General features: G+C 43.8%; 1 protein-coding gene, 1 long non-coding RNA gene and 4 other non-coding genes across 7 annotated transcripts; 3 read left to right on the top strand and 3 right to left on the bottom strand.

The window, feature by feature from the left end:
- The first annotated feature begins 276 nt into the window (after positions 1 to 276).
- On the top strand, positions 277 to 7,556 carry LOC121138179 (zinc finger protein 322). The gene is made up of 3 exons (XM_040740971.1): positions 277 to 505; positions 1,231 to 1,312; positions 3,352 to 7,556. The coding sequence occupies exon 3, from the start codon at positions 3,557 to 3,559 to the stop codon at positions 4,748 to 4,750; it is 1,194 nt and encodes a 397-aa protein (XP_040596905.1). The 5' UTR covers positions 277 to 505; positions 1,231 to 1,312; positions 3,352 to 3,556; the 3' UTR covers positions 4,751 to 7,556.
- Positions 4,676 to 17,093, bottom strand: LOC121138180. Of its 2 annotated transcripts, XR_005875355.1 has the most exons (4): positions 16,999 to 17,093; positions 9,052 to 9,125; positions 5,229 to 5,319; positions 4,676 to 4,766 (listed from the first exon to the last, which is right to left on the bottom strand). It is a non-coding gene; the product is annotated as an uncharacterized LOC121138180 (long non-coding RNA). The 2 variants fall into 2 exon arrangements; XR_005875354.1 differs by lacking the exon at positions 9,052 to 9,125.
- Trnam-cau lies at positions 12,593 to 12,665 on the bottom strand. The gene has a single exon. It is a non-coding gene; the product is annotated as a tRNA-Met (tRNA).
- A 2,068-nt stretch (positions 17,094 to 19,161) lies between the features above and the next one.
- Positions 19,162 to 19,235, top strand: Trnai-aau. The gene has a single exon. It is a non-coding gene; the product is annotated as a tRNA-Ile (tRNA).
- Positions 19,236 to 19,966: 731 nt separating this feature from the next.
- Trnaa-agc lies at positions 19,967 to 20,039 on the bottom strand. Its single transcript has one exon. It is a non-coding gene; the product is annotated as a tRNA-Ala (tRNA).
- A 3,411-nt stretch (positions 20,040 to 23,450) lies between these two features.
- Trnar-ucg lies at positions 23,451 to 23,523 on the top strand. The gene has a single exon. It is a non-coding gene; the product is annotated as a tRNA-Arg (tRNA).
- Positions 23,524 to 23,748: the final 225 nt, after the last annotated feature.

Here is a 23,748-nt window from a genome sequence, read left to right as displayed (position 1 = left end):
TAAGTCTGGGACCGCAACATCTATCTGCTACTGCTGGCTCCTGATTTGAACAGCCGTGGGGAAAGAAAACAACGTGGCGCGTGGCTTCAGTTAGGCGGGGATCATAGCAAAGCGCAGCTCCCTCCCTCGTCTTTCATTCTAGGTGCTAAAAGCGGGAGTTGGGGGCCCAAAAACGCCAGTGCGCAGGCGCGCTCAGGCTCCGCTCATTTCCGGAGGCTCGGTGCCTATTGGCTCAGAGCCTTGGTGGAGTCCTATGAGGGATGGTTACGTGCTGGAGGCGGGGCTACGCCACCGCGTCCCAGCTGGTGAGAGCTCTCGGTGTTGGCCTTGTGGCGTGGGTGGCTGGGTCCGCCTGGTTGGTATCTTTCAAATGGCTTGCCGGCATCTCGGCCTCACCCTCCCTACCTGACAGACGCTGGGACCTAACCTGCCTCCGCAGAGTGAGAGGTTCCGGAAGCCCCTGCACAAGGGTCCAATCACCGGAAGTTCCGCCTAGGGCGGCCGGGTAAGCTTGCGAGCCGGCAGCGGCTTTTGGCAATGTGGGGGTCGGGGTGGCCGGGTGCAGTGCCCCTGATGTCCGATGTACCGTCAGCGAAAAGTTGGGAGGAGAGCGTGTAGGACTGTCTCGGAGGTAGTAATGAAGCCGAGCGTGGAGGCAGTCTGTAGCTGGGAGGACCCTCCCCCAGTCTTGGGGCAAAGATTAGTTAAGCTCAGTGGAATCTGTTTGCTCAAAGCATTCCATAGTAACTTATTTTTAGGGACCTTGGTTATATGTTGCTTTGCATTCATGTATCGTATTCCTGTAGTTTTAGTGTGCAAAGAATGAATTTTGATCTCAGAAGTTGAAATAATACTGCATCTATCCGTCACCTCAGCGTTTGGGAGGGTCTGAATTCAAAGCCATCCTCAGCAGCTTAACGAGTTTGAGGCCAGCCTGAGCTACACGAGGCCCTGTCTTAACAGCAAAAATTAAATGATACAAACAAAAAGAAGTAGGAGAAAAACAAGGCCTAGGGTTTTGCTGTGAAGAATTCTCGTTAGTTTGTGTAGAGCAGGTCAGAAAGGAACTGCTTCTTGAAGGAGGAACTAGTATAAGCAAACGTGAGAAGAAGCAAGATTTGGCTGAAGGATGATGTTTGGATTAGAAAGTGCATGGACCAATTTAAATGGCTTACAGTAAAAATTTGTAAGCTCTGCAGCTATATTTAACATTGTTGCTTTTTCCTCTAGGAGAGGGAAGAATCGAATATTGAGTATTTGTGAATTAGAGACTTTGTACAGCCAAAAGGAAAGTCGTTGAGTTCTTGTTATGGTAAGTGGCATATGTCTGTTTCTGTATAAATGTAAATTTTGAAGTAGGGGATGGAATAAGAAAGAAGGTAAAACATACATGGGAAAAGGAAATGGATTTGTTGTAAACATAGTGGTGACAAAACCCGACCCTGTCATACCAGTTAAAGTATACTTTGCATTTCCAACAGACATGTATATGTTCACAGTAGGTGTGTAACAATTGCCCCTCTTTTGCTTTGCCATACAAAGAAGGCAGTGTGCCCAATGCTCAGTCAGGCTCTGTAGGAGAGGGTGGATATTTAAACCCTGTCTCTGTTACTAAATTATCTGTGAGGTCTTGGATAATTAACTACCAATAGCAACAGGTGTCCTATCTGCACGATGCAGATATTGGTTTTGATATCTGATTTTACAGTGTTCTTGGGAGGATTAAATGTCCATAACCCATGTAATCAATGAAAATTAAGTGATGCAATCCATAGTTTAGGCTATACAGCAAGTATGAATTTTCAGATAATGCTTTAAATACTTATGTTTGATTGTCCCATATATCCTTTATCACAAAGATTTTTGAACTCCAAAGTTCTTTTGCTCATCTTTTTATTTGGACTTTTGTTGCTCTTAAGTATACTTATGAAATGCAGTCTTGATATGGTTCACGAAAAGGGAGGAGTTGCTCCTTCCTGTTAGTGGTAAGAGAAAATATTGTAGAGACAGTAACTTGAAGTTAAGATTCAGAATGTGTTTGCCAAATGAACAAATTAAGCTTGTATTGTTGTTGGTGAAACCTGTGGAATCACTATTTTCCATCATGTAAGCCCAGAGTCTCAAGTCCAGGTCATTAGGCTTGCTGACTTCTCACTGAGCATCTTGCCGGCCCAGAACCCTAATAAGTACCTGTTGGTAGTCTATCATATGTATTGTCTGTTATATTTGTAATAGGGAGAAGAAAACCACAGATTTAGCATCCCTAATTCAAAAATTTTAAATGTAAAGTGCCCCTAAATTTGAAATAGTTTGAGTGCCAAACTGATGCTATGAAAGTTTCACATAACAAACATTGTGTCTTTCACAAAATTAGTAACAATATATGAGGGCTTGCCATGGAAGCCTGAAAACTTGAATGTGTCCCCAGGGCACACCTAAAGGTGGAAGAAAAGAACAAACCCCTTAGAGTTGTCTTCTAACTGTAGTCATGAACTGTGGCACAGGCATAATAACAAGAACTTTTTTTATTTAAAAATACTTTAAGAATTTACCTTCAGTTCCTGTGTAAAAGTTGATTGTGACTGGTAGTGGTGGCACACACTTTTAGTCCTAGCACTTGGGAGGCAGAGATAGGCAGATGTCTGTGAGTTCAAGCCCAGCCTGGTCTACTGAGCGAGTTCCAGGACAGCCTTCAAAGCTATAGAGAAACCCTGTGTCAAAACAAACAAACAAACAAAAATTACGAAATATGAATGAGTGTTGTGTAGATATTCGTCCCTTTCCCAGGGCAACTCATTATGTATATGCAGGTATTTAAAAATCTTGGGTCCAGTGGGGTGGTGGTAGTGCAGACCTTTAATCCCAGCACTTGGGAGGCAGAAGAGGGGGATCTCAGTGGGTTTCAGGCCAGCCTGGTGAATTCCAGGACAGCCAGTACTGTTACACAGAGAACCCTGTCTCAAAACAACAGGAATTATGGGGAAGGTAAGGGATCCCTGCAGACTATCCTCTCCACCCCCTCCTTTCTTTTCTTCTTTTCTCTCTCCCACCTCCCTCCCTCCCTCCTCCCCTCCCTCCCTTCTTCCCTCCTGCATTTATTCAGTGTGTATGTGGGAGGTGGGTGGGTGCTATATGGCACCAATGTGGTTATTGGAGAGCAGTCAGTTCTCAACTCCTACCATGTAGATTGGTTACAGGAGTAGAACTCGGGTTTGGCAGCAAGCACCTTTATCCACTGAGCCATTTCTCCAGCCTCAGTAAAAAGTTTCTATCAGTCTTTTCTGCAATGATTTTGACTTTGAGATTTCTTAGTGATAGAAATATAAATAATATTTCTACTTTGTCTCATAGGTTTGGAGGCACCAAGTAAGAAATTGATACACACATATATATATATATACATATATATATATATGATGCTGGAAATTTGTAAACACAAACTGCTAATGAATGAAAGGCTTGAAACAGATGTATTTTTGAAGTTACCAGTGAAATGACTATGAAAATGGGGATCAAGAAGACCAATGGAAAACCACTTAAGAAGGAACCATAGAAAATGTACACTTCAGAAGTAAGATGTAACCAGAGAACTCGAAAAATATACCATATACGCCCTCAGAAGGGGAACAAGATTTATATTCGCGTACATGAGATTACTCAAATAGATAGTCAAATACATCAGTGCCTTGAACGTGAACAAAACTTTTGTGAAAAGTTAGCACGTATGTGCGAGAAGACGTATACTGGGGAGAAACCTTATAGATGTGATATGTGTGAGAAAACCTTCATCCAAAGTTCAGATCTTATTTCACACCAGAGGATCCATAATTTCGAGAAACCTTATAAGTGTAGCAAATGTGAGAAGAGCTTTTGGCACCACTTAGCCCTTTCAGGACACCAGAGGACACATGCAGGTAAGAAGTTTTATACCTGTGACATCTGTGGCAAGAATTTTGGTCAGAGCTCCGATCTGCTTGTCCACCAGCGAAGCCACACAGGTGAAAAACCTTATCTGTGTAATGAGTGTGATAAATGCTTCAGTCGAAGTACAAATCTCATAAGGCACCGAAGAACTCACACAGGTGAGAAACCATTTAAGTGTGTGGAATGTGAAAAAGCTTTTAGTGGGAAATCAGATCTTATTAGCCACCAAAGGACTCATACTGGTGAAAGACCATACAAATGCAGTAAATGTGAGAAAAGTTATCGACACCGTTCAGCCTTCATTGTACATAAAAGAGTTCATACTGGGGAGAAGCCGTACAAGTGTGGTGCCTGTGAGAAGTGCTTTGGCCAGAAATCAGACCTTATTGTACACCAGAGAGTCCATACCGGTGAGAAACCATATAAATGTTTGGAGTGCATGAGGAGTTTTACTCGGAGTGCAAACCTAATTAGGCACCAGGCAACTCACACTCATACTTTCAAATGCCTTGAATATGAGAAAAGTTTCAGCTGTAGCTCAGACCTTATTGTACATCAGAGAATCCACATGGAAGAAAAACCACATCAATGGTCTATGTGTGAGAGTGATTTCTTCCTAGACGTGGACTTTGTTGCCCAGCAGAAAATGAGGGCGCAAACAGAGGAGCTGCATTATAAGTACAGTGTGTGCGATAAAAGCTTTCATCATAGCTCAGCCCTTCTTCAACATCAGACAGTACACATTGGTGAAGAGTACATCTGTAATGTGAGTGAAAAAGGTCTTGATCTCAGCTCTCATGCGTCAGAAACACCACGGATGTCCTGACAAGACGTCACGTAACCTTAAAAGAAAGGTATTTACACATCAGAACTCATAAAAGAAAGTCTCCTAGGTGAATTTCAGATTTTCCTCAGATCTCACACTTCATTGGGAACCAGAGAGAGTCTACAGTCTTGGAACTGTAAGGGAAGCTTTATGCAGAGAGTACCCCCATCGGGATGCCATTATTAGCCACATTTGCGAAGAACTCCGCAAATGCTCTGGGCTTTGGAAATCCTTCCACAGTAGGAGGTTCATACAGATAGGAAGCCTTACATGTGCAGTATGGGAACTCTCCAGTGGTGTTAAACTCTCATCCTTACAAGAGAATTCACACCAGAGAGCAACCATTTAAATGCTTTGTGTTAGTAATTTGAGCAGGATGTATGCCTTATTGGATATCAGAAAATTTACCCTAGGGAGAAACCTCAGGAATTACAGGAAAAAAAAAAAAAAACTTCTAACAGAATTCTGACCTTCTTACCCATCAGAGAAGCCATGCTGGCATAAGTGGATATTTATCTTGAGTGTGGCAGAAACATTTGTTGGAGAGTCTTACTTGGGTTTGCATCCTCCTAAGCAAAAATCAGAAGAAAGTGTCTGAATAAGAAAACCTTGTTAATTTTCAGCTCTTGGGGTATATTAGGGAATTCACATCAGTGAATACCCATAAATGCTTTGTGTCTGAGAAGCTAGAAACTCTCATCTAATTGGGCCCCAAGGAACCAGTTCAACGGAGGAGTTGCTCCAGTAAGAGATTTGGTAGTGGGTGAGAATCTGTACATATGCTATGTATGAAAAGAATTGTTCTCATGGTTGAACCACACTGTAAAAAACTAGAGTTGTTCAGAAGGAAATAGTGTCTTAGAGACCCAGAACCTTGTTCTGGAGGAGCTGGGGCAGGTCCGCATGGATCTGAATGGTAACTCAGGTAAAGACACTTTTCTTTTGTCTGAACCACTTAGTGATTGCTTTAGTTTCACTTCTAAAAATTCATAAATCCATGAAAGGGACTGTAGTCTTGTGGATAAGGTAAGGCATGAGTTATTGTTGGAGAAAGGAGCACTTTGAGTTTTGCTTCTTCTTCTTCTTTTAATTCTCTTTTCTAGAATGGGAATGATGTGTTGATAGCAGGCTATGAGATAAGAACTAAGAAGCTAGGGAGTACTTAGTTTGCATTAAAATTCTCAGTAGTAGTTTCGTCTTTGCATGATCAACCTCAGCAAAAAGCAGAATACTCAGCTCTTAGTGTTGAGATCTGCCCTCAAAATTGTCCCTAAAGTATTCTTTGAGTTATCCCTGGTTCTTGAGATGTCAAATTTAGAGGTTCATTTCTTTTCAAGTCAAAATAACAACTTTCAGGATACTGGTTGTGATGATGTTATAGTATCCAGACTTTTAGGACCTGCTTACTCTCTTTCAGTGACAGATACTGTTATCAACTGACTCAGAGCAGAAGGGATAGGGGAAAGTTGTAAGCCAGGGAAAGCAGGGACACACAATGAAACATTCTTAATAGCTTAATAGGACACTGATTTTGAGGGTCCTGACTCCAAAGCTCCTGTACTCCTTCTTCATTCTGTTATCCTGATGCTTGCAGCAAATTAAGCTTTATAATGACACATTTTTCTTCATTTATTTCAGTTCTATCAAGGAAAGAAAAATACAGTTTAATCCCAGGGAAAGGATTGCAATCAACACAAAACAATATAAGGTATATTCTTGGTTTGAAATGCAGGATTCTAAGTATTAGAAAAGTGGCTGGCACATTCACCTAAGGTTTGAGGATAAGCATTTGTTTCCAGTACAATAGGGTAATTGATTGTCTTTAGCATTCTTTGGCTAGCTTATGACCTCTTATCGTTGCTTTTGTTTCTTGGGCTTAAAATACCTTTAATAGAAATATTTCAAGTTTCTGTAGTATTTGGGACTCTGTAGAATATAATTATTTTATTGCTAATCACAGTCCTCTGGTTTTGATGTAATTTGTTCAGTGAACCCCTGAATTCCATGGGGTATTAGTGTTTAGAGTCATGAAATTGATACCTTACATGTGGCTGTAAGCTTATAATCTGATAGTTGTTTGGTAATCATAATCTTTGGGACTGTGAATTTCGCTCAGCATAGAATCTGGTTCCAGTGATTTTCCTTTAAAGAAACAGGTTGTGTCGGTTTTAATCTGACATGTTCTAGTAATTTTTATAAATAACTTTAGTACCATAAAAATTTGTCCATTGTGATAAACACACACAAAATGAGTATTTTTCTTCTTGTGGAATATCATGCCTATTATTAGCAAAAGTTTGATACTTGTGACACTTAAAATAATACTGGGTATGTGACAACGGCAGTAAAAAATAGTCATTGTGGCTGCTCTTTGGTCAGTAGAGAGACCATGGAGAAAGAGACACGGTTTAAAACATTAGTAGGTTGGTGACTTACCCTTCCTTCAGCCTGTCTCACTGTAATTGTCTATAGTCACTAAGTAAACTAACACTGGACCATTCCTCAAACAGAACTTTGGGGATGTAAAGCAGGCCTGAGGCCTGTTAACTATGGTGAGAAGGTATTGGTATTACATAGCATAACCTGAGGTTGGAGAGGACCACTTGGGAGCCTGTAGCCAAAGCTAGAAGGTAACTTCTGGGATGGATGGAGGTTCCCTTGAAGCAGTGCCAACCCAAATCTACCTCAGGTAAGTAGCTAGGTTTCAGACCAAATGAGATAAATTATATTCCATCCATGTACTCCTCTATGCTTTATTGCTTTTGTTTACCTTTAATTCTTAAATAAACATTTGTTCTGAAAGAAATTTTGTCTCCTCTGTACTATGAGAAATTATCAAGTCCCCTGCATTTACATTGGGATATACTACTCAATGATGCAATGTGTAGGTGGAAGCCATAATCATTAGACAAGGACAAAAAACAACCACATTCTTTGCCAAAATATTACAAGGAAGATCCCTGGCAAGTTGCTAATATTCTTCTTCTCTGAAACCTGAGCTTAGTTCCCACAGTCTGCATAGCTCTCAGCACTACCGTCTTCCAGGCTCCTAATATGATGGGCCATCAAGCTCTGCTTACAGACTTCATCTGCTTTTCTATTCCAAAATCCCAAAGTCCTGCTACATTCCTTCAAGAAAACCACAAGGTCAGGTCTGTCACAGTAATAGCCCACTTCCCGGGTTCTGTTTTAGTTACCTTTCCATTATTATGATAGCACACCGTGACTACAGCAACTTACAAAGAAAGTTTGATTTACAGTTTCAGAGGCGTAAGAGTCCCTGATGGTGGAGGCAAGGAACAGCTGAAAGCTCACATCTTGACACACAGTCACAAGGCAGAGACAGCTAACAGGGAATCACAAGTCTTTTGAAACCTCAGAGCCCACTCTGAGTGGCACATACCTGTTCCAATGAGTTCACACTTCCTAAACTTTCCCAAAGAGTTCTGCCAACTGGGGAGTAAATATTCAAATAAATGGGCCTACAGAGGCCATTCTCCTTCAAACCACCACAGCCGAGATAACCCGAATGTGGGTCCCCAGTACCCGTGTAAAATTCAGGCACAGTGGGGCTTTTGATCCTGTGCTGGGGAAGCAGAGAAAAGAGAATCCCAGGATCTCACTGGCCAGCCAGTCTAGCCAAACTGGTAAGCTCCAGGTTCAGTGAGAGACCTTGTCCCAAAATTTAGACAGATTGAGAACACTCAACAGTTATTTCCAGCCTCTGCATATGGACATGTACAAAGTTGAGTGGGAATAAGGTGGGTGGGTGGTGGCACGTGTCTTTAATCCCAGCGCTCGAGCAGAGACATGCAGATAAGGGAAAAACCTAATAAAAAGCTCTGCTTCACTAGTTTGGGTCCTCTAGAAGAGCAGTATGAATCATTTCTTCAATGCCCAGTTTGCTCATTTTATTTTTGGTTGGGAGCCAGACTTGAATAGCTGAGCCATCTCTCCAGCCTCTGTTTGCTTATTTTAAAGGAGGAATTTGGTTTGTTTGATTTGCTGCTGAGGGTTCTGATTTCCTTATATATTGAGGGTAGTGATCAAATGAATACTTTGCCAATGTTTTTCTTCCATTCTGCAGGCTCTCTTCAAAGATTACGTTCCTTGTGAAGAAGACTTAGTTTAAAATAATGCCATTTGTCTAGTTTTGCTTTTTTACCTCTACTTGTGGGGTCTTATAAAATTGCCTATTCCTCTGTCTTGAAATGTTTCCAGTGTTTTGTTTTGTTTTGTTGTTCCATGTACTTACATAGTTAGGTTAATTTAACTCTTAGAATTCTTGTGGCTTTTTGTACCTGGTAACGGATAGGGATCTCGTTTCATACTTCCGCATGTCGACATCCACAGTTTATTTTGGAATTTGTTCTTCCTAAATTGAGCAAAGTTAAATCGGTTTTAAAAGCTCTCCTGTTGATTCCCCCCCCCCCTTTTTTTTCTCTTTTAACTTTTCCATGTGGGTTTCATATTAATCTCTACCTCCCCCTCCCTGCTTCCCAGGACCATGGGAAAGGATATGAGGCCCAACCACATGGTGCCCCACCAGCTCCAGGCTCCTCTGAAAGCTTTCCTAGATACCTTCTTTTTATAATTGTTTTACCACCGTGTGTGTGTGTGTGTGTGTGTGTGTGTGTGTGTGTGTGTGTGTGTGCGCGCACACGCGCTTGCGCGCGCGCGTGCGCGCACAAACCCACCACAGTGCATATGTGGAAATCAGAAGACAATTTTCAGGCGTGTTTTCTCTCCTTCCACCTTCAGGGTCCTTGAAATCAAACTCAGGTTGTTAACATTAGCATTGAGTTTCTTTACTTGCTGAGCCATCTCACTGACCCATTGCTAAATTTATTCTTGATGGCCTTTTCCCCTCCTTTAATCTCTCTGCCTTCTTGCCTCTGTCATTTCTCAAAAGAAATTAGCTATTAACCTCCTGAAAATGTGTTTTACTAAATTAATTGCTTCTTTTTTGCTGCCTTTAAAATTGTTTGTATTTGCTCCTTGGTGTTGTATTGTAATGAGTCTTATAGCTCTTTGAACTTATACTGCTCGGAGTTTGTTGAGATTCTTGGATGTGACTGTCCATGAATTTTGTCAAGTTTGAGAAGTTTTCAGCATTAGTTCTTCAAATATCACTCCTGTCCATCCCAATCCTCCTTCAGCTTCTCTCATAAAGAGTGGCAGCTCACCTGCCACTAGCCATAGGCCACCTAGGCTCTGCTTTCTGCTCTTGGGAGAGTTTGTTTTTTCCTACTTTCTGCTTGTTTCTAAAGGATTCTGTCAAATGACAAGAACTTAGAGTCTCCTAGTTTTCCATCTTACTCCAAAGGTTTCTTATATAGCAATTGAGATCCTGGCAGGGAGATGTTTCTATGCTGATTTTTAAAAATTCAACATAAATGAAGAACTTTACTTCTTCAGCTGAAGAACAGTGTTTTTAAATTAATAATAATAAAAGTCCCACAAAACATTTCAAATTGCCAGGTCATTAGTGATTTGTTCATCAAAACAAATTGTAGAAACTAAGAACTGGAGGGAAAAAAATAGGGGAAGAAAGCCGGAAAACATACTTGGTGTCTCTTCTTTTTGGAAAACAACTGAATAGAAACTCATCATTCAGCCAAAACTCTAGGTCTACAAACAGTTCTGTTCACACACTTGGATACAATGATAGCTCGTGGCTTTAATTTACTTGAAAGTACTTAACCGACTCTTGGCCTATGAGGGAAATTGTCTCCTAACATTTTTTTTTTTACAAGAAAGGAGTAGCTCTTCTCAAAACAGGCATGACTGCTATACTCTCTTTATATCTCAGAGGTAATACATTTTTTTAAATTGCTAGAACATATATCTTCAAAGTCAGTGGGCTAAACACTGGCAGTATGATGATGATGCTTCTGCCATTTCACAAGTCTACAGATCAAGTCTAGTCCAAGTCTCTCTCAGTTATAACTGGGGTGATGTTGACTGTATGTGTTCCATCAGGAGAATCCTATTTCTTCTCTTTCTGTCTTCTATTGTAGCCCTCTTTCACCATTTTCAAAGCTAGCACTGAAAGACCAGTTCCTTCTCTCATACACCTCTAAATCTCCTGCCATTGAATGACTTTGGATAATATCAGGGAGAGGTTCTCCATTTCTATTGACTCCTGTGATTCTATTGGGCTGACCTGGGTAATACCATATAATCTCTCTGTGGTGATTAGAGTGAGGAATGTCCCATCTTAGGCTTCTTTGAAGACTTGGTTCCAGTGGGTGGAGCTGTTTGCAGAAGTGGTGCTGCTTTGCTGGAAGTGTCAAGGGTCACTTTGAGACTTTACAGACTCACCGGACCCCAGTTCTCTGCAGTTACCTGTGATTTCTGCGCTTCCTGCTTTTCCAGCCATGCCTGTGGCTTGCTTGCCAGCCTCCCACCATTTTAGCCTGTTAGAAGCTTACGCTAAATTAAACTGAAAGACCTGAGGCTATCATGCTTCAGGCTGAATACCCGGGTGACGTCCCGAGCTCAATAACCAGACAGCTGGATGCAAACCGCAAGAGGTTTATTGTTTACACAGGCATCTTTGGGCGATTCAGCAGCCTTAGCTAACTGAACGCGCTGGGCTTTAGGACAGTTTTCTTTTTATATACATAATTTGGCAAGCAAAGCAATAAGGGTATTGTAAAAAGCTGGGCCACTGCAGGTACAGATCTGGGCAAGCAATAGGGGTATTGTAAGAACTCGTACATCCTTCCTGGAGAAATCACAAGGTCAAGATTAAATTTATCTTAACAGCCTGCCAGTGTCCTCTCTGGACCAGATGTTCTTTTTAATCAGACCTTGTTCCCTGTCTAGGGGAACTTGAGGAATTTTCCACTGAGGCAACCTTCTGAGTCTCAAAAAGCAGGGTGGGGGGAGTGGGGGGGTGGGAGGGTGAGGGGCTGGGGGGGGTGGGGATTGAGGTTTTTCAAAACTCTCTTCCGGATTCTGTGACCCTAACACATCTACAGAGTCATGTTCCCGTGCAAGGCAACTCCTCAGTGGTTCCAAGAACTCAGACCTGAGGATCCCTTTGGGAAGGGAGTTTACAATGTGTAAAATAGGAAATTGTGTTTTTTTCCTGTCTTTCTTCTGAAAACTATGTTTCCCATGAAATTCCAGGAAGGTCAGGTAACGTTAATGGAAGATTTACAATGCAGCCTGAAAAGTATTAAAGTGTGTGTACAATTTCAGATGAGGTGACACCTGGAAGACAGGATTTACAATTAATTATTTAAAGGGTAGGAATTTAACTGAACACCTGCTTTGTCTGCTTTATTGGAGCTATTCTGAAGTGAGTCGGTTTTGTTTTTGTTTTTTTGAGAGCTGACTAAGTAAGAGCAGTTTGGGCACTATCTCAGCGGCACCATACCTGGTTTCTACCTTACTCCCAGTCCCACCCTCAAGAGACACAGATATTTTTATCCTGTATCATTTTTGGCCATCGTTGAAGACAGCGTGCTTCTCGGGGTCAGACCTCTCTCTTGAACTACTCTCCTACGGGTCCCCTGCGGGTCAGGACCACCTTAGGACAACAGAAGCTTTTCAGTCCCCCCCCCCCACACACACACATCTACCTGACTCCGGGCCAATGTACTTACAACCTGGCTTAGCCTATTTCCCAGTTCAGCTATCCCAGCCTTCTAACCCATGCACAAAATTGACTTGTGGTCGCTCGGTAAGTACCAAACACCAGGAAACCGGAGTTCGGCATCTTAGAGCGGGACCGAAATTCTGTGGATCTACTGGAGGACAATTCCATTTACTTAACTTCCAAGTAGCCTCTGTTATCCATAGTTCTGAGTTCTATAAAGAGGAAATAAAACATGCCCTCTCTGAGGCTCGAACTCAGGACCTTCAGATTATGAGACTGACGCGCTGCCTACTGCGCTAAGATGGCGTCCACAGTTTGCACTTGGTTATATCTTACAGGACGGATTCAGTGTCTTCTGTTCGGCGTCTGTTCCCAGCGTCAGCCCTCGAATCTGAGCATTTCGAAGTGTTGTGGTTTAAGGTGGGGATATTTTCAAGAGAACCAACACGAACTCTCTTAGCCCTGGGTTCTTGGAGAGCCTCACAGGCCCTGAAACCATGATGCAGGGCTGAACAAGGGGTGCCTAGTCTCTTCTACTTGACATATTACTTTGTTACTTCATTGTTCTCAGTCTTGTTCCCTCTGGGATTCAACCCTACCCTGCCGTAACATTGCCTGTCACCGAATACGTAAAAGTAGAAACAGCTCACATAAAATTCTGGGGGACAGGTGTGCCGGGCCGGCCGTTCATGCAAACTTGCAGGTCTAACCATTTTGTCCTGGATAAGCTCACAAAAATGTCACACAATGAGTCTAGTGTGGCGTCTCTTGTTGGTTTTGTTCCTTCTTTTCCACCTCCGTGACCCTCACATCTATTAATTATCTTACTGACATTATTTCACTCAACCTATTTTTTCATAAGCCTGTTTATCATTATTCTAATCTTACTGAGAAAGCTGGGGCTCAGTAGAACGAATCACGGCCTGGTGATTGACAAAACCAGACAAGAAACAAATCAGGGCTCAGCTTTATTTTTTTTTTTTTTAATTTCATACAGGTTGTCCTAGTTAGGGTTATCTCTGCTGTGAGGAAACATCTTGACCAAAGCAACTTTGGCGGGAAGAGTTTATGCTTTCACATCACTGTTCATCAGCAAAGGAAGTCAGGAAAGAACTGAAGCAGGGCAGAAACCTGGAGGCAGGGGCTGATGCAGAGGCCATGGAGGAGTGCTGCTTACTGGCTTGATCCCCAGGGCTTCCTTAGCTTGTTTTCTAATAGAACCTAGGATTGCCTGCCCTGGAGTAACCCCACCCACAATGTGCTGAGCTCTTTACCCCAGCAGTCACTAATTTAAAAATGCTCTACAGGCTTGCCTACAGCCTGATTTTATGGAGATATTTTCTGAACTGAGGTTCCTTCCTCTCCAACGACTCTAGCTTGTGTCAAGGTGACATAATCCAGCCAGCTTACAATGTACTTTCATTATATTCCCTGCCCATTCTTTCTTTCCTCCTTTCCCTGCCACAAATCTCACTCCTAATCCCATGAGTTCATGAAAGTGACACTCAATCGTTGTTGTTTTCCAGGAGAAAAACTTCTGTTCGTGTGTCAACATAGATCCAAAAGACCTCCCAGAGCAAAGAAAAACAAAAACCACGTGGCAGATCCACACTGCTTGACCTAGAGGCCAGTTGCCTCCTCCTCCCCTGTCTCTACTTGTCTTTTACTAGGCCTCATACTCTGCCTAGAACTCCACACAGTTTGTCAACAGTCAAGGGCCAAGGTAGTAGAGAAGTGCGGAGCTCAGTGGCTTGCAAAGCTGTTTCTCACCAAAGCTGAAACAGTCATTTTCTCTGATCATAGCTAACATCACGGTAGGGGCTTTATCAAGATTTATGAAATAGCAAAGTCAGTCTGGTCTACATAGCAAGCTCCAAGATAGCCAGGATGACAGAAAGACCCAATATTAAGTAAAACACACCAAAAAGGATTTGTGGGATGAAGAAATGCTAGCCAGGTAATTTAGAAACTATGAAAGGGAATGCAGTTTTAGAAGACCAAAATAGGTGGAGAGAGCCAGGGTCTGAAATACTGTTGTCTGAGAAAGAAATGTTACTAGGGAAGAATGACAGTGCATTGTCCTCAGAGTGACAGGAGCCAGTGCCTTCCACTAAATGTTAGTGTCTGGGGAGCAGGGATCAGTCTGTTTGCTAAAAGGGGGGAAAGAATTACTGTGTGGACTCACTGAATTAATAGACTGTGTCTTCTATTATGAGTCCCCTCCCACAGTTGAGAAGAGTCAATCAACTGCATGAGATAGGATGAGGAAAGACACAGGTGTTAATGGCAGGGCCAAGAGCCGCCTGCAGGAGCTCCTGAAGCAAGCCAGCCCTTATGAACACCCAAGACCCTCTGCAGCACACTGGCTGTGTTACGGATAAGTGGCCTAAGTCACACGGCTCGTGGTTAAGTCAGAATCTCATGCAGTTTCTTAGAACAGGGAACAATGTTATAATTGTGAAACTGCACTGTAGAGGTGGTTACGAGCACATATGTCTCTTGCAGAGGAACAGATTTTGACTCCAGGCACCCAGTCAGGGCAATCCAATATCCCCTTTGGCCTCCTTATGCATTTGCACTCACATGTATACAGATACACATAATATCTGTAAAATTTTAAATGAATAAAATAACATATGTACACACATTAAATGTATTGTTTGTATACATATATATTATATATATATATATATCAAAAAAGCAAACAAAACTTACATGTATGATATATTATCCAAAAGCTGGTGAGAATACTCTAAATGGCTTTTACATACTCAGGTTTAGAATGCCTTAGGGTTTCAGTAAAAAAAAAATTAGTGTTTTTGTGGGAAAGCAGACTACAGACTATGAGTTCAAGGTGGGAAATGGCTTGGGAACAGAGTCAAGAAGAGGTCCCATTAACTAAGTGTGTATCTGACATTCACATTCACAAACTGTAGCCAGAGAGCATAGGAACAGTCATGAGATTGCCTGAGAGTGGGCCAGGCATTCTGAAGGAAGACAGGGTAAGAAATCAGCCTGCCGGAGGGTGAGTGAGGAACGTTGCCAGTAACTCACTTAGCAAAAACACTCTCACATAGTGAGGTGCAGGCCACTCTTTAAAGCCAAGGTTGATCTTCAGGATTAAAGGAGGGTTTTAAAAAACAGGCGTGATGGTCTGAGTTTGTAGTTCTTACTCTAGATAGGAAGACACAGGGTGGTGCTTGGGGCTCCGTGGAGAAGTAGTCCAGCCTATTTAGCAAGTAGAGGCCAAAGAGATACTGTCCCCAAACAAAACTGAAAACACCAAGTGGGTGACTTAGGAGAAACCCGTTGTTCCCTGGCCTCTATAGACAAGCAGAGAAGTATACACATGTATATGTAAAGAATATGTATGGTATAATATCCAAATAAATATTATATTTTGTTATATATGTAAAATATAACATATATCTCTTTCATTTGTTTTTTTTTATTTATTCTATTAGGGACATGGAATCCAGATCATAGAATGCCCCCAGACCTTAGCACTACTGACTCCATGATGGAAGTATCATTCAGGCTGTAAAAGTCAGTACATAGGCAGCACCACCTGCCAAAACTGAAAACAAAGACTTGATGTCTCCAAGTCCATAGTTCTGGGACAGTCTCTAGATGTACTAATTTTGATTTTTGGGTTTTGCAGTTATGCCTCTGGCTAACTGTTCTTGGTAACAGAGTTATGTCAACCTACAATGTGGGTTTGTGTGTGTGTGTGTGTGTGTGTGTGTGTGTGTGTGTGTGTGCTTAAAAGCACACTCTGAGAAAGACTGAGTACTACACTGGGATCTGAGGGCCCAGTGCAGACACTGGCTGGCTAATAAAGACTTTCCATTAGCTTAAACCCAAGTGTGAGTAGTCTCCTCTGGTGAGTAGCCCACAGCAAGGACTAGGCAGGAAGAAAGCACATCAGCTGGAGATGGCCAGCATCCACCCTTCTCCTTCATTCTGGATCAGTGCTGCTGCTCTATCCTTTAGCTAATGACCCCTCAAGGCTTTGGCTTTTCCAACATGCATTTATTGAGAGTAGCATACCAGGTCACCTGCCCTAGGTGGTCACTCAGTCTTTGACTTAGTATGCCTGGCTTCTCTGTTTGGAGGATTCAGATCGTTTCCATCTTAAATAACCAGATGGAGCCGGTTCCTTTTTATCCAGAAATAACTCGACAGGAGAGCCCAGTTGCTTTAATCTCTCCTATGCTGCTCGGTATCGGAATGTTTGTTGCAAAGAGGTCAGCAGCACTGAATTCGTTCGTGGTTTTTCCCACATCCCGGAATTTACTACAAGACTTCACTGCCTGCGGTCTGAACCTGAGGTTTCCCCAGTCTCCCCAATGGAGAATCCCAGATAGGAACTGAAAGTTCCGTTTTTAGGGTGCGATTTAGCAAGCATTTTAGCAGTACAGAGATCAATAGGAATGGAGTAACTATTTTGGAATGTTAATTCCCTGTGCGGGTAGTCAGACAGAACGGATTTGCGCTGTCTAACACAGACCGATGAAACCAGAATATCTATGTATTCATACCTTCCCACGGACAGGGACAGAAGTCAACACGTGAGGAACTCTTCCCTCATCTCCCAAAGAAACGAACTATCCCGCTACAATGTCCTGTTCAAACTCACTGTGCCAAAGAGCCACTCCTCCGCAGAATCTCTGTAGTTTTGAGAAGCCAGCAGAAGACAACCCGAGAGGCAATTCAACGTCTTTCGGGATGAAACTTTCCGGGACAACCAGAGAAAGTTTGTAAGGTCCTTGGCGGCTGCTCAAGCACAGGTTTCCTAACTTTGGAGATTTACTGGATTAACAGCAGAGAAGGGCGTTGAAATTAGGGCCCCGCAGACAGAGCCTTCGGGGACCATGGCCACAAGGGTCCTGACAGCCTGGCGGTACAGCCGTTTGAGTTTAGAGTGGTGCAGTGGCTTCTGACGTTCTAGCAGCTGTGCGTCACGCGTCACACGTCGCGCTCTATCGAAGGCTCTTTTGTTCGTGTCTCCTGTGGTTGTTGCCCCAGCAAGGCCACCAGCTAGGAACCCGGAGCTCTGAGGGTCGGTCGGTCCCTCGTGAACAGGATCAACAAAGTCTTTTCACCAAGAGGGGCGGAAGAACAAGCGACTGGGTATGTGGAGGCTGATGCTCTGCTTTGGCCTCAGCGGTTACGGGCTCCGAGGTCGCGGGCCACTTCCCAGTCCCAGATATTCCGTGTCACCCTAGCTCCTGGTTGCGGAGAGGCGAGGGGCTGTTTCAGAAGTCAGGATGAGGACCATCGCAGCCTCCGGGTCAGAGGACACTAGGCATCAGGCCCTGCAGTGGTCAGCGCCAACTCCATGCAGCCTGGTGGGTGTTGTTGCTTCTGCTTGTTTCGTGAGTTGCCAAGTCTTGCCGAGGCTCGGACCAAAACCGCCTCGAATCTCAGGTTGTCCACTTCTCGGAGACTTCCTTAAAGGAGGACGGAATGAACACGGGAGCCCCTCCTCGAATTCAGACGCCGAGGACAGGACAGCGGCCTCTCGACTCTTCGGGTTCCCGCTGAGACAGCTAGGAACCGCCGGAAGAGCAGGCGTCCCCCAAACTCCCAGAACTGTGCCGACGGCAAACCCAAGTTGGAACTGAGCAGAGTTTGGCATCACTGAGACCTAAGACAAGAGAGACGACTCCGTCCTGTGACCAGCCTGGGGTGGGGGTGGGGGTGGGGGCGGCGGGGCGCTGGTCCTGTACAAACTCCTCACACAGGACTCCGCGGTCCCCTACTGTGGCCAGAGGAACAAAGCCCCGCCGCCGCGAAGAAGAATATCTTCGGGTCACGAACACCAGGCCTCTGGAGTTCCCGCATCTACAAGACTAGAGCGAAGCCTTAGTGACCCAGTAGAGACGCGCGCGACTCGGCTGAGGCCTGCCACCGACAGCGTTTTCCCAAAGTTTTTGTCGAATTGATTGCAAAATTCGGTGAAACTAGGAAGGCTGTCAAACTGTCACTTGGAGGCAACAGGGAGAACTCGCAGGAAGCGAACTCCGTGAGGACTAGAGGGCGGCTGGCAGTCTGGGCGGCCACTGAGCGAGTGGACTGAGCTATCCAGGGCCAGTGTCTTCGGGTCAAGAATCATTGCAAGGTGATATTACTTGCCCTCGTACACTATTTTCTTTCAATGCTTAGAGAAGTTTTCAATTTAGGACAACACGAGTTTTGTTTTGTTTTTAACGTTTCCCAGCTTCAAGAAAGTAAAACAAAAAATGTTAAAAAGCCCGAAAACCCAAAGCAAACAAAACAAAACAAAACAAAACCCCCAAACAACCTCAATTGGCAATTATATCTTTTCTCGTATGTAGGGGTCGCCTATAGAATACTACGTAGCTCGGAGTTTAGCTCAGTTGGTTAGAGTGTGGTGTTAATAGCATGAAGTCCTGTGTTTTATCCTCCTGCGGCCCAGGTAAAGCTTCACTTTTAGAAGAAAGTCTTCAATTTACCTCTCCCGGAAGCTGTTTAGATAAACCACCTTACAGAAAATGGAACTCAAAGTGCTCTGTAGTCCTCACTTCCGCAACTGGCGGGCAACTTGCGGTCTCATCAAGTGTTCTGGGCTAGTCTATGGTGCAAGAAAGCTGGCTCGGCAATCACTGGATTGTGACATTTACATTCCTTTCATTGTCAATCTTAGAACAGTGTGAGGTTCAAGACTGTTTTCAGAAAACCTTAAAATGGAAACAAACAAACTGCAAAGAATGCATTGAGAAGTGCCATTTTGTAGGAAGCCCCCTCTGTAGAGGCATTAGTAGGTAGATATGCAGTTGGCCGGTTAGCTCAGTTGGTTAGAGCGTGGTGCTAATAACGCCAAGGTCGCGGGTTCGATCCCCGTACGGGCCAGGCTGAATTTTAATTCAACAAAATGGAAACAGCCATACCAAAGATCTATATTTAAGCATATAATACTTTCAAAGAACTCCATCTTTATGGACCCAAGCTCCCTTATGTGTTTTGTTTCTGTGGTTCTGGTGTCCTGAAAGCACAGGTGGAGGGAGTCGAGTTCTAGCAGGAATCCATTCTGGAAGCAGAGGGCAACGACGGAAAACCTGAGCCTTTCTTTCTCCACCTCACGTTTCCTACAGCCTCGCTTCTGTCCAGCCACACTGACTCTTCACTCTGACTTCCCGCGTGGATCAGAAGCCTGGGAACTCCTGTTTGTTTCCTGCCTTCTGCTGCTCTAGAGACAGTGACTTGAGCAATGCCGGGTTCAGAAACCCAAGCCATTCGTCAGTGTCCAACAGCTCAGTGAGGTCCAAAGCATGTTCTGGCAGAGATCTTTCCTGACACTTTTCTCCATCTGAGCTTTGTCCCTCCCAGCACTCCCAGGGAGCCTGGCAGAGATCTGTGTTGTGGTATTTACGTGAACTTCCCACGCCATTACGTATTTACGTGAACTTCCCACGCCATTACACACTGGTTATGACCATGCAACTCAGCCGCATTCCAGATTTTGAAAGCTCTACACAGGGCATTTGTGTCCCAAAGAGGGACCGAAGTCTGTAAGGAGACCTTATTCAGGGGTCCCCCACATCACTGTGGCAGCTGAGTGGATGCCAACCACAAGGTAAAGTTGGAGGATGTGGGCATCGATCCCACTGCCACTCGCATGCTAAGCGAGCGCTCTACCATTTGAGCTAATCCCCCAGGTTCGTTGCACTGGTCCTATGTTTCTGTATGTGTGCCCAACGCATCAACTCGTATTGGGACCTGGAAAGTATGACAGCCAAAGTCAGGATTCTCAAAGTCGAGAAGTTGAAAACCTGAAAGTTTAAGGAGCGCTGAACTGCGAATCTGAAAAGAGAAAGAGAAAGTGAGGAAAAAAGGAAAGAATGTAGTGTTCTTTTCCGCCCGGTTTCGAGCCAGGGACCTCTAGCGTGTTAGGCGAGCGTGATAACCACTACACTACGGAAACATATCAGAACTCATTTGTACTTGGTTTATTAGAAAAATACGCAGCTATCTCGCCTGTCAAATAGTTGCATGATGGATGGCATTCCTTGTCTATATTTGTAGCGTGACTTAGCTAAATCAGAATAACTAAGGTGGCTGCCCCTCCATCCCAAGCCTTTGGTGACCCCACTCTGCCAGTGCCACCTAAACAGTCAGATTTCACAGTGTAAGTGAAGTCCTGTGAAATTTGTCCCTCGGTGGCTGGTTCTACTCACTTAATACCAACCTCAGCTTCGTTGGTTTCGAGGGACACAGACGCTTTATAATATTAATCCTCCCGTGAATAATCCTTCCGGGAATTATCCTTCTCTGCATATGAAGGAGTGGGCATCTCAGAAGACAGGCATCTGTTCCTGTGAACAAGCAAATGTCTGAGAATTCCTTGAGGTCACCACAGTGACGATGTGCCCTCTACAGGGAAGCCTCTGTGGCTCTGTTTTCAATTTCTAAAGAATTATCATGCTAGACCTGGCTTTGACTCTCAGCACTCACATGGCGCCTCGTCAACATTTTGAACTGCAGTACTAGGGCATCTGCCGCCCTCTTTTGACCACATCGGGCACTGCATGCAAATGCCCATAACACACATAATTGATAGTCTTTCCTTGGATGCTCTCAGCCTTCCCTTTGTGTCAGTCGATGATATATGTAAACCTTTATTCCCAGGGACTCCCAATGTCCACACTGGGCTGAATGAAATACAGAAGCCCCTACTCCCTTCGCCACCCTAGGGACCTTGCCTCTTGCCGGAGTCCAGAGTCCCCTTAGCTCTTTTCCACTGCTCCTGAGCCTTTCCTCATAGCCCGTCTCCATTCCTTTGTGTCACCTACCCACCCGCAGAAACCCTCTCCACTAGGAAACACACAGCTACCACACGTGCCTAGGATCCAGAGTGGGCAACAGCGACCAAAGACCAGAATATCCATCCAACTGGGACCAGATCAGCTGTCTACCCCAAGAAACACCTCAAATATCATATAACTCCATTGCCTACATGGACAGGCAAGATTGCATGTCTCCTGGAGAAGCCAATAACCCTTATTGCAATAGATTTTGTTTTGTTTTTTCGAGACAGGGTTTCTCTGTTTTGTTTTGGTATTGCAATAGATTTAGGAAATGCAATAAAGTTGAAAATAAGACGGTGTGGACAGCATGGTGATTGGCCACCACTGTTGCTTGACAAAGTTCCAGCATTTAGACATTGCAGACCACACTTATCCAGTAAAAGATTTTACTTTAATGTTCAATGACTCTCGCTCTATGTTATGGGAGTTCGTTATGCCTCTTCCCTTGGGAAATTTTGTGGAGGCTTTGGCGAAAGCTGAAAATGTTTACAATGGCAGCCTCTCTAAGCAAAATAATCTTTGGGAAAATTCCCCACCACCATGGAACAATATGGGGTGATGACTCTGCATACAGGAATCCCTGTTTTGTCCCTCTGATTACACCAAGAATAGGAAAGTTAGAGATTTCCAGTAGGCACTCCTGTCCCCAAGGATGAAGTGTGCCATTCCGGTCTAGAGCCTGAGATCATTAAAGGCAAGAGTTAGGTCAATAAGTATAGAAGAATCAGAATGGTATGGTTTAATGGGAAAAGATTAAGACACCAGGGCCTTCCCATTGGAGAGTGTATGAGGGAAACAGGCCCAAATAGAACGCAAAGACTCAAAGGAAGGAAATCAGGGAATAGCCAAGAGCTTATACTGAGTCATACCCTTGAGGACTTAAAATTGTTAGTAAATTGTAGTGGAGTGTCTGGTCTCCAGAGGAAGTCCTCCCCCCTCCCCCAGGTCAAGCATTTGAATAAGGCTTCTATTCCCTCAGGAAAGTTACTGCTTGATAAAAGCAGTCATTCTCTTCATCTCTGGCAGAAGGAAGTGGTGACCGTTCCAGTAGTGTAAGAGGGCTCCTGGTAGATTCAGAGAACAACAGGCATTTGGATACTAGCTGCTTTGTTTTTGTCGTATTAGGACAAGTTGTATTTCTCCAGAAAAATACACTGGCATAGGGGCAATTCCAGAAACAGGAACCACCAAGGCTGACATTTCAAGCGGCTGTGTCCTGTTTAAATACTGAAAAGGGGCTTTTGTTACTCATCATGGTCCATCCCAGTGTCCAAATGTTTTAAATGGCAAGATGAATTTCGTTGTTTCAAAGTGTGTCAAGGGCAAACTGCTGATCTTCCAGTTCTTTGTTGGCTTCGGGATGAAAACTCACAAATTCGGGAGGTTGATGCGGCAGGCCTGTCGAGAAACGGGAAATCTCACACCGACTGTTTTATTTTTTTCTCAGGCTGTAGATTTGATGACATCAAGGGACAGGAACACTGATTTAGGAGATCTCGAACTGGCATGGGCATGCTCCCAGGGTCTTAGGTCCAATTTTTCTCTGCTTCATGCATTTCACCAAATGTTGTGACAGCCGCCCAGCTTTACTCTTTTTCTGAAAGAAAACATGCCCTTGACCCCAAATTAGGGCAGAATCGAGTCTTTTTCACTGTCTAGTGCCTGGATGTCTCCATTTGGCCTGAGCAAAATTCGCTCAAGTTCCATCATGCCAGAATCTGTCTGTAGCAGATTGCTCATTGGCATCCACATTTTAAAAATGAGGAGTGTATTATTTAATGAATCATGTGGGGACTGGGGACATTACTCCCCCTTTTTTATTTTTTGAACTTTGTTTGAAATGTTGATGTTGGACCATAACAGTAGAAGGATTTGTCTACCCTCCTTAATTAACTGTTTAGTTGAATTGGGATTACTATCTAAGTTATTAGTAGATGTCCTTTAAAAGGGACATAACCATGAAGTATTTTTTAAAAAAAAAACTTTTGAGAATCATTTAAGGATTGTAAACTATGTCCCAAATTGAAAATTACTTCAAGTCTGAAGTCTGTGAGTAGTCTTTTTTAATCTTACTGGTAGCTCTCACTAGCTGACAAGGTCTCATTTGTATCTGACCTGAAAGGCCTAATTTGCATCTACACAGACACCTTTGGGGGTGGGGCCTGCCAAAGCGGCAGCTCCCTGAGGAAACTTTGTTTTTAATCGACTGGCCCTGAAGGCTTATATCTTTTAGGATTTCTGTTAAGACGTTGACGTGTGGGACCACGTGGCCTAATGGATAAGGCGTCTGACTTCGGATCAGAAGATTGAGGGTTCGAATCCCTTCGTGGTTGCGCGAACAGTCATTGCAGGGCGTTGGTGGTGCATGCCATTAATCCCAGCGTTTAGGTGGGAGGCAGTCGGGCTTCTGTATGTTCGAGGTCAGCCTGGAACAGAGAAACCCCGTCTCAAATGACTGGATGCTCTTTTTGGCTATATCTAAAGCGATTTAGGTATCTTTTAACTATATTTGAAGTGATGTAAGTATCCCTTTAGTCATATCCAAGGCAATTAGAACA

Source organism: Mesocricetus auratus, unplaced genomic scaffold (genome assembly GCF_017639785.1).
Source record: "Mesocricetus auratus isolate SY011 unplaced genomic scaffold, BCM_Maur_2.0 contig_11997_pilon_obj, whole genome shotgun sequence".
Taxonomy (NCBI): Eukaryota; Metazoa; Chordata; class Mammalia; order Rodentia; family Cricetidae; genus Mesocricetus; species Mesocricetus auratus.
This window is presented reverse-complemented; position numbering and strand designations above follow the sequence as displayed.

Bases quoted from the DNA above. Each gene is read 5' to 3' on its own strand.
- LOC121138179 (XM_040740971.1), top strand. From the start codon at position 3,557: ATGTACACTTCAGAAGTAAGATGTAACCAGAGAACTCGAAAAATATAC.